A 10,338-nucleotide genomic window follows, 5' to 3' on the forward strand; every position below is an offset into this window, starting at 1 on the left:
TGCCAACACTGCAACCGTCATACCGTCAATCTGTATCAACAGCATTTTTATTATTCTGGCACGCGTCCCGCAATAATATCATGTCGCTTTCTTTTTATCACATTTCACAGATATTTTCTATCGTGTATGGCATCGATAGGTCTCAACGTCTTTGTGCAAAAACGCAGTATCGTGTTCTAGAAAGGGGCTCTGCGCGACGGGAATTTTGGATTGCCGATTGTAAAAGTACCTCAGTCACCCCTCACAGTCACAATGGCTGCCAGTCCCGGTTCAGACAACAACTGCAACATATACATGCCACCGTTGGGTTGCTCGGTGGCATCCTCGCATGACTTCAGTGATTACCAATGGTTTACGGACTTTGGGTAAGTTTCTACCGACCGGGTGGAAGTGAAGAGAGAGGGTTTTTTGCACCCGGGAAATATTCCCTCTGCAGTGGCGATTCTGCAATCCAAACATAACCCGAACTTTATTCGTTTTCCTGCAGAAGTTATCGCGACGGAGTGGCCACTCATCAAAGCATCCTTTCGGCCCTCTCCGCCTCGTACAATGGCATAGGTGAGCTGTCGTACTACGAGAAGATGGCAAAAGACATCGACGCCAACCTGGCGGAGATCGATATGGAGAGCTTCCGCACCGAGGACATTCATTCGCTGCTGACTGGTTTACCAGGTCATCTGCACGCGAATGACACGGAGCGGAAGTCGCGTAACAATAATCGCATTTTCTCGACGATCAGCGCATGTACGGGAGCAGGACTGATAACGGCAGATCTAATGGACAATTCGATTTGCAAGTCAGAGTTGCTCTTCTCTCCAGTCAAGGAATCACACATCAGTGTCGATTCGCTCGACATGGACGGATATCCGGACGAAGAAGACATAATACTCACGTGTCAGGCGAATAAGAACAACTACACGATCGCGTTCGAGCAAAGCGTACTCTACTCTGACGAAAGCTTTTACGGTAACGTGTTTTCCTACCCAAACTGGCCAAATTGCCATTTGTTAGTTGTTTGAAACATAATTTTTATTGCAGCAGATGGGCCGGAGAACTACGGCAAGTACAAACGAATGAATTTGCTGAACAACCTACAGAACCGCACCAAATTAGTGAAAGCACGAGAATCATCCATGTCTCACTCGGAAGTGGGTTACACCACTTGGAGCAAAGTAAAGCGAAATGGGCTACCGCAGAGGTAATTGAACATCTTCGTCACCTAATTCATAAACTGTGACAAATGACAAAAGGGAACTATTTTTCTTCCGTAGAGTGGCGATTCCGATCAATCCTCTGATAAGTCACATTTCGCGACACGCTCGGACATGCTTCGTGCGCAAGAGCCTCAGCATGCCAAATCTGCAAGCGAACAATACTCCCTCAAACCAAAGCCCGCAACATGCCCCTCCGAATGGCCAGCAACCATTGAACGTTTCCCAAGCCGCAGTTAGCAACCAGTCAGCGGAATCTTTCGATCGGCCATTGCGTACATTGCTTCCGATGTACACGCTGCCCACGGATTCGGAGAACGAGAGCAACAACGGCAATGGTGGTACGGATGCTTCCATGCAGCACGAAAGCGAGCAGAGCGTTACTTTAGACGACCAGCAGCATGATCAGCAGCAACAACAGTCGCACCAACAACAGCAACACCAGCCATCGTTTAATTTGGTCAAATTGTTCATTAAACAGAAAAGCAGTTCCACCGACACCTGCATGGATGTGTCATCTGGGTGCTGGCCTAGCGATAGTACGAACAGTGGCGGTTCGGCAGGTGAACATCAGCCGCAGGTGCTGCGTGGACGTAAAAAGAGTATGCACGACTCGGGCAAATGCTCTTCCACCATGGGTGCAGCCGCTCCTATTGCCAGAGGGGCACTCGACGACGACGATGACTTTCAGCTCGACAGTTTGGATGCACAAATTAACACTCTAAACAATAATGCGTGCCCCCATCGGGTGGTCGAAGAAGGTGGAGAGAATTTACACGCTGATGAAGGCGCGGATGGCGGTGGCCCGGTAGTTTCCCGCGGAGTGCATGGACAGTTGGGGCATGTCAAGTTGAACGATTTCAACCGCCAGGTTCCCTGTTCACCACGAAAGCAGTATAAAGGTTACAACATGAACATCGGTGGGGCAGGCGCAGGAAGGGCCGTTGTGAAGAATCCAGCCACCGTGCACGGTCGTCTACTTCAAAATGGCTCTAGTATCAGTAGCAGCGGTGGTGGTTGTATCGGCGGAAGCATCGCGGCCAGCCCACTGACCAGTATTAGCAACAATAATCATCACAACAATGTGAACAATAATAATAGTTACAAGGACACCAACAGCGACGCCAGCCGCACGTCGGAAAATCTGACGCAGATCTTTAACCACAGTGGCAACAACAACACCACGACGCCTCCACGGACGACGAAAACGATTCCGCTCGAAATGATAACGAAATCGATGCAAACATCGCTGACGGGCGCATCAGGAGCACGCGAAAAAGTTCGTGTAATTCCACCCTCGTTTCTTGATCGTTTGAACGAGCTGGGTGATCGGCAAAAGGCACCCGTCTTCGTCGTCTACCCGAATTACGTGCTTCCGGATTTGGGTTTCCTCAAACCGCAAAACGAGATAGTGCTATCGCCACTGTCCTTCCGTGAAACGATGGCCGGTGGAGGTCAGGCCGGACGGCCAATGAAAAAGGCTCGACCGCTTTCGCTGAACGACATCGAAACGATGAAGCAGCGAGAGTATCGGCACGTGGCCGACTGGAAGTCGTTAGTGTTTTTGCTTCCCAACCACTACCGTAAGCTGTTGCGCCACATTCCGGAGGTGAGCGAACTCGCACTGTCGACCGAAAGTCGTCCAATGTTCTGCCAAACGCCTCCTCTGCGTCGTGGCGGAGTCGGTACTGGAGAACGGGGTGTAACATGCGATTGCATGGCATTGCTACACCAGAACACCCAAACATACGCGAGTTCAAGCTCCGGCGGTAGTTCCAGTGCGGCACCTAGCTCGGGCTATCGTGGGTCGTCCACTATGCTCACGACGGGGGATTCAGAGATGGACATCCACGGCACGGTGGCACCGAATGCATTGTACGTCTACCAATACGACAGTCCTGCGGAGGTGTTGGCCTCGTGCGAGAGGCCACCATCTGGGCGGGTTGTGGGTGGTCCACCGAAAAGTATTCTTCGCCGGCCCGCCGGTCGTGGCAATACGGGTCCTGTAAAACCAAAACGGAGCAGCATGTTTGAGGAAGAGCCTCCGATAGCTGAACTGCATCAGCATCCCGCGTTAGGTGCGAGAGAGAAGAGGCGTTCACTGCAGGAGCATCATTCGTACAATTTTTACGAAGAAGAGTCCGAACAAGGTGAACACAAGCTGCACAACTCGCCCAACATGACACCCCATCCACGGTTGGCCAACACTCCGAAGCTTCCGTCAGCCGATCACTACCACAAGCTGAATAAATTGGTCGAGCTAAGCGAAAGGGAGCTACTGGCCGCAGGTGCTGGTGCTGGAGTTGGTTTCCACCCGACGGAAGAGGAATTGGAGGCACGGGCCCGCGCTGAGCACTTCCTTTCGCACGTCCCACGGGCGGAACTGAAGCATTACGCTGAAATTGCACACATTCTCGAGTCGACCGGCGAAGCGATCGAGGATGTGAACGATGAGACGTACGACCGAACGAGGCTACGAAACGAGGTGAGCCGGGCGTTGTCGCAGCGCCGGAATGTTACCTTTACCAAACCGGCGAAAGCAGCGGCGACAACTCCCACGGCCTGTACGACTCCAGTGCGGCAACCGTCTTCCTCTACTGCTGCGGCCGCCAATACCGTGTTGCTGCGACCGACTGAGATCAAGTTTTCCACGCCACCCAACTCACCCAACATGTCCGTCGTGGCAAACCATGGTGTTACGATTGCTGACCGGAAGCCTCCTCCGGCGCAGCGTACCACAGCCACTCCCGCAACGGTGGGTTCTCCATCTTGCACCGAAAAGGAAAAGCAGGACAAAATCCAAACCAATCGTTTCAAACGACTACAAATACAGTGGGAGCTGCTGAGTAAGGAAGCAAACGGTCGGGCGGCGGTGGCCGAAAGTCAGCGGAAAATGGAATTCCGGAGCGGAGGAAACACACCGACCAGTGGTAACAGTGCTACAAAATCTCGCATTCCGCGTCCCGTCAGTTATCCAACAACAAGGTAAATTGAAAACCACAATAGAAACTTTGCTCATAAACCATGTTTCCTTATGATTTGATGCCACTGGTTGATCACAAATTTATCAAATTATAATTAAATAGACCAAACAATGGTTTAAAAACTTTCAAACCGATCTGCCGAACCGACTAAGTAGCACAATGTAGTCAAAGGTTCTTCATTATCCATTAAAAGAAACTCACATTTACGAGATCGTTTGGTTGTTTTTTAAAACATTTCTTAAATGAATAAGTACAAGCGTCTGCTAACACTACTACTGTCAAATTTTCCAGGACAAACTCTGATCCCGTTGTCAGCAAAACGTTGAAATCGCCCAGTCGCATTATAGCTCCGAGAAAATATGGCGCAGCGCAATCACCGCAAACTCATACCGCAATGCCCACCACACCACCCACACCAGCCCCGCGAACCCCTAATAAAACATTTGCTAACTGCACGCCGAAGAAAGTGTCCTCAGTTCCTTCTCGGTAAGTTCCACGCTGGCTCTGTTCGAAAGCGACATGAAGGTTCAATTTTCTCTTACATCTCTTCTTCATTCCCTCAAAATGCTCAGCCCTGCGACACGCACACGGTGAAGAGAATAGCCCGAATTGGATAAATCGTTTAACACTAACCGGTTATCTGTTTCTATTTTTTCCTTTTTTCTTTCCGTCAATTATATGTTCACCGCCACGCCACCAATCCTCCTCAACAATCGCCCAAATTCTTGATTCCGATTTCCCACGACCCACGCTTCCTTCTACACTGAATCTTCTCAACTCTATCAACTTTGCCTATGATATGATTTGATAACCTACAATCCAAACTTCACAACAGCATACCACTCGTCAGCCGGGGCAAAAAAATGACTGTAAGTGTGCCGCGAGGGACTGTATGGGCGATACTAAGATAATCACCGATTTTTCTTCCGTTCCCTTAGGTGAACTAATAACAAAGCGAACTGTACAAGTGGATCGATCGAAGACGACAGAAACAGTTGACGACCAACTACTTATCACCAAGCTCATCGCAAAGATACTGTCTCAGAGTGCGGAGAAGAATGAAGTGTATAAATTCACGTAGAAAAAGCCTCATCCTTCACAAATTCTAGCAAAACGATTAGGAGACACCTGTTGCCGGAAGGAAAGGAATATATTGTTGGGGGCCGTTGTTGTGCAGAATACGTAGTGTGTAGTGACAAGAACACTATTTTTACCCTTCACTTCACACTGTAGGCGACCACAAAAACGTATTGATTTTCTATGGAACACTAGCAAAGCAGACGAGAATGCATAAAAATTGTCCAATCGATCGGCTTTAGCATTGGTACGCAGCAGCATGACTGTTACCTACTATCACCATCACTCACTGCATATCATGTACCCGTAACGTAACCGCAGCAATACGCCCAAGTGTCGTGCAAGAGATTTGCAAATGATTGTGTAGATATCGAATGGAGGATCTTTTTTCCAATGGAGAGGTAGCATTTCCAAAGAAGAGTTTCGTCGTATCGTTACGGGTGGCATCGATATAGTATAGAATGTAAGAGCGCTTAAAGTTTCGCTTGCATTTTGTTTGCGTTTTAGTCGCTACTTCAGTTGCTTTTTAGAGAATGTGCCGGTATCAATCAAAAGAGGGGGTCGCAGTAACAGAAGGATGACCCATTGGGAATGTAATATACACGGTCGTTATGTACCCGATACTCCATTGTCCAGTAGTGGGCAGATGGGACAGGAGAAGTTGTTCGAGTGCGGTCGCGTTTCTTTCGTTCGATTGTCGGTCGTGCTGCATACGTTCAATATGGATATGTACTACTGATAACAATACTCATCGCAAGATTAATCGATGCTTTCTAGTATAATCAGCGACGCAGTGATAAGGAGTCATTTATGTGATGGAATGTAACAGAGCAATGTTGAAAAGTGATTTGTTCACCATATAGGCATGTACAGGCAAAAATGCTTAGGAAAGATGTATATTTTTGGCCCTCTCCGTATTCTTTTGTTTTACTGTAACAAAATATTTTGATAGGCAGCAGAATATTTTTCTATATGTACTAAGCATATTCATGGACACTTCTCCTTCTTTATGCGGACAAACGCCTAAGTCATTAGATTAAAGTATCTAAAAGAATTACAAAAGTATCGATTTTATTTTCCTCTGTATTCGTTTTCGATCATTTACATTTCTCATTTTAAACCTTTCGGTTTAAAAATCAGTCACCAGTACTGCAAGGCGACGTACTACGCTCAAAGTTGATGCTTGCGTTTGTACTGAATTTATTTGTCATTGAGTTTAGCGGACTTTAATGCAAAATGAACACACCAAGCAGCAAATTTAATCGAATTCACGAACCCGCTCGAATGGATTATGCATGTATTGGATACTTAGCTTCTCCGATTCGTTTCCTTTCGAACCAAGAAGCAATGAAGAAGCATCAAAGTAGAAGTAGAATCGAACCAAGAAGCAGCAATGAAAAGTTTCGTGTAATATGCGTTTACTGTATAGTCGAGCTGATTTTATTATTAGGCTTTTATCGTCAATGTATTGTTACCAGACTGTGAAGGAGCAAGAAATGGGATTGACACGAAAATTCATGCCGTAAACAAACTTAAACCAAACCAGGGCTACAAACCCAACGAGACTCCAATGCTTGATGGACTTTGTTTACGTGTAATATGCAACGACTTTCTGAACTAGTCTCCATCGATAGGTTGTTTAGTTAAGTTAGCTGATCTTAACCAATGATCGATAACCATCCCTGACACAGCAACAACGGGAAGATTGAAAATGGCCCACATTGCTTCGATTACCTTTTTTGTTTGATATAGTAAAACCGCTATTTGCCAAATAATGATTGCTAATGAATTGCAGTTCGCTACATCGGTCACTCGCCACTCCAAGAATTCCTATCCTACACTCTTACCAGCTCACGATAGTGCGCCGTGCCATAAAGGTAACTGTAAGTTACTGAGAGAAGATGGCAGCTCCGTGTGTTTCTTTTATTGTTTGTACACCGCATCGGAAACGCAAATCAGAAACGAACCAACGTACGCCAGCGTAACGAAATATGTTTAAGCGACACGGTTATACATAATACTTTGTATGCCGTAAAACCACCATGCATGTAACGAAATCACTTCGCTTCACTGAAATTGTGGTAGTTCAACGTAAACAATCGTTTTGGCTTTTGCTTATTTATTATATTATTCCCAATCGTTATCCGCATTATTGCAGCAGCGTGCAAATCAGATTAAAGTATATATATATATACATAAATATATTTGATGAAAAGGACTAAACCATATTATACAAAAGGCGGGAACGCCTAATACAAAAATAAAGCATTTAATCGAACAATATCATATTCATATTTTTTATTGTTGTTTTGAGACAATTTTATCTGATCGTCTTTTCCTGAAAATTGTAAGAGTTATGTGTAATACGTTTGGTTGGTGTGTCGTGCAACGGTCGTTTTGAAGTGCATTTTGGAGTTAAACTGCGTCATATACTGTTGGTGCAATCGAGCAGTGTCTTTTCGAGCACTTTTTCCAATGACAGCAGGTAAAGTCGAATTTGTTTACAATTTATTGTTTTTGGTGTTTTGCTTGATACTAGGAGTAATAATAAATTGTGCACTCCTTTTTCGACCATGAACCGATGTCGATTGTGTCTAGCCCATCGCGAGGCTGTTGCTTCCATTAATCAAGAGAGCTTTCGCGAAAAACTAAAAGAGGTTTTTCACCTTCAGGTTGGTAGTGAACGCGAAGACTATTCGCAGACTATTCAAAGATTCTTGCAAACTTTTGCAATGTCTGATTTCAGTTCGATGTAAGTGACAAATTGCCAACGGCAGTGTGTACCGAATGCTGCGAAAAAGTTGACGATTTTTATGATTACACGCAACAAGTATGTAAAGCACAAGAGCAACTAACCAGTGAAGGAGAGGAAAAGATCTTTGACTTCGTAGAAATCAAGCCGGAACACAGATTGAAAGATGAGCATATCATTGGAGCTGATCAGTTGAGTCCGGAAATGATTGTTGGCACGATCGCTTCCATGGAAAGTGCACAGGAAGTTGACCACCTAGAGGAGCAAGAAATGATCGAAGCGTTGGATAGTGAGCCGGATGAAAACGATGATTTCCAGGAAAATGAAGGCGACGATGACGCTGCAGAGCGTCTTGAAATAGAAGTAGTTTTTTCCGAACGTAACGAAGGGAACACGGAAAAGGAAATGCCGAAGGAAACGTCCACCCAGCTGATGGAGGAAAACAAACGTATAAAGGAGTTTTTTTCGATGACCTGCGAACTTTGTTCAGCAGAGCTCGACACATTCTATCAGCTTCAAATGCACTTTCGCAAAGCACACAACGAACGGGGGTTTATCCGATGCTGTAATGAAAAGTTTTATCGACGTTTCAAGCTGCTCGACCACATATCGTTCCACGTAACTCCGGATGCTTATCGGTGTGAGCTTTGCCAGAGAAGTTACAAAACTCGCTACACTTTGCAGCAGCACCTACACCGACGCCATTCCGGGCCGAAACAGAGACCATTCAAGTGCGAAAAATGCCATCAATCTTATGAGAAAAGCTACCAACTCCGGGCCCATACCAAGCGGCACATTCTGGCGCCTTGCGATCTATGCGACAAGGTAATGTCGAGCAGTCAAGCTCTCCGTGCCCACATCAACAATATTCACCGTACCGACAAAAAACTGATCTGTGATACTTGCGGAGAGCAGTTTCGGACCAAGCCAGCACTCGAACGCCATGTCCGTAAACATCTTGGCCTGGAAATGGTAGAGAAACGGCAATGTCCCCAGTGCGGGGTGTGGGTCAATGGGGCAAGGGGCCTGAAAATTCACACTCGCAACGTACACCCGGACAAGGACGAGGTGTTTGAGTGCGACATTTGCCATCAGCGGTGCAAAAATGCGACCACACTGTATCAACACCGGAAGGGAGTGCACGCGTCGGACCAGTATGAGTGCGAATTTTGCGGCAAACGGTTTAAGCGCAAAATTTACCTCAAAGAACACCGTGCGTCTCACGTCGGACAATCGCTGTACTCGTGCGATGTGTGCGGGCTGAAGATGAACTCGAACGGGAATATGTACGCGCATAAGAAAAGTCAACACCCAGAGGAATGGCGAGAGGCACAGCGGAGAAAGCAAGAAGCAGCTGCCGAAGAGGTCCGGAAGTCGATTGCGGCGTTAGCCGCTCAGAAAGCACTTGAGCATTGAACCCAGACAAAAATTTAAAAAAATAAATTAAAAAATATCTTGGGTATTTTGGTAATACCGCATCTAGTGAGCATCAATAAAATGTAATGTGTCCGCTGCGCTCACGGAAATATTGAACTGACCGCAGAATAGATTCGGCTATAACCCCAAATACGCCTGTACAATTCAGAGAATTACCGCCGTCTTTCCGAGGTCGGTTAGAGTCCTTAGAATCTTTGTTGGAGGCCCAAGCAGGAGAGCCGGAACAAGAGCCCGAAGAGGCATTCCAAGTGTTCGAGGCCGAAGTAGGCTAAACTGCTGCATTGCGAAGGCCAACCATCGGCCTAAGGCACAAGGCTGTTCACGCTGCTCGCAATCACCGCCACCCGATTACAATTTTTACCGTATCCGGTGTTATCGTGATGATGCCAGATGGATGCCAGTACGAGTAAGTGAATGGATTAATGTGCAGGATCTTTCAATCGATTAAAATGATGTTTATTCATTTTAATCGATTGAAGCACATTGCCTTGTGCTTCACAGGATCGTTGTACGCCCTATTGATGGCCCTATTCATCGCAATTTCACTTTTGAAACAGGTGAATCATTCGATGATCTAAAACTTAGCAGAACTAGTCAGACTTATCTAAATGAAGTCTCTTTTTTCGCAGCTTTGTTTCATTTCTTGCGATGCTACTTACATCGGATGGCGTCCCGGTGAGCACATAAGTCGGCGGAGTTGTTTCTGGAACTGGAAAACGTTTTGCCTACCGCCCAAACATTTGTATGACGGAGCACGTGTCCTCAAAAGACTAACAACCGTTGAGGAATCGCTTCCGAGAGTTCCTTGAAGCCTGACTCAAAGCAAATAATTAAATGGACTCGGAAGGGAGATAGAGCTTATCTTGAGCGGATAACT

General features: G+C 46.4%; 2 protein-coding genes across 2 annotated transcripts; both read left to right on the forward strand.

Moving 5' to 3' along the window:
• The first annotated feature begins 252 nt into the window (after positions 1-252).
• Positions 253-7,501, forward strand: LOC131212220 (uncharacterized). Its single transcript, XM_058206001.1, has 8 exons — positions 253-365; positions 488-966; positions 1,042-1,198; positions 1,272-4,196; positions 4,487-4,681; positions 4,768-4,785; positions 5,031-5,064; positions 5,134-7,501. The coding sequence occupies exons 1-8, from the start codon at positions 253-255 to the stop codon at positions 5,140-5,142; spliced, it is 3,930 nt and encodes a 1,309-aa protein (XP_058061984.1). The 3' UTR covers positions 5,143-7,501.
• Positions 7,502-7,823: 322 nt separating this feature from the next.
• On the forward strand, positions 7,824-9,825 carry LOC131209572 (transcription factor grauzone-like). The gene is made up of 2 exons (XM_058202668.1): positions 7,824-7,944; positions 8,019-9,825. Exons 1-2 carry the CDS (start codon positions 7,846-7,848, stop codon positions 9,438-9,440), a joined length of 1,521 nt encoding a protein of 506 aa, XP_058058651.1. The 5' UTR covers positions 7,824-7,845; the 3' UTR covers positions 9,441-9,825.
• The last annotated feature ends 513 nt before the right edge of the window (positions 9,826-10,338 follow it).

The sequence above is a fragment of the Anopheles bellator genome, chromosome 2 (assembly GCF_943735745.2).
Source record: "Anopheles bellator chromosome 2, idAnoBellAS_SP24_06.2, whole genome shotgun sequence".
NCBI lineage: Eukaryota > Metazoa > Arthropoda > Insecta > Diptera > Culicidae > Anopheles > Anopheles bellator.

Coding starts and splice junctions, on each gene's coding strand:
- LOC131209572 (XM_058202668.1), top strand. CDS start 7,846: ATGAACCGATGTCGATTGTGTCTAGCCCATCGCGAGGCTGTTGCTTCC. Junction 7,945..8,018: donor AAGAGGTTTTTCACCTTCAG/GTTGGTAGTGAA, acceptor GTCTGATTTCAG/TTCGATGTAAGTGACAAATT.
- LOC131212220 (XM_058206001.1), top strand. CDS start 253: ATGGCTGCCAGTCCCGGTTCAGACAACAACTGCAACATATACATGCCA. Junction 366..487: donor CAATGGTTTACGGACTTTGG/GTAAGTTTCTAC, acceptor GTTTTCCTGCAG/AAGTTATCGCGACGGAGTGG. Junction 1,199..1,271: donor CGAAATGGGCTACCGCAGAG/GTAATTGAACAT, acceptor TTTCTTCCGTAG/AGTGGCGATTCCGATCAATC.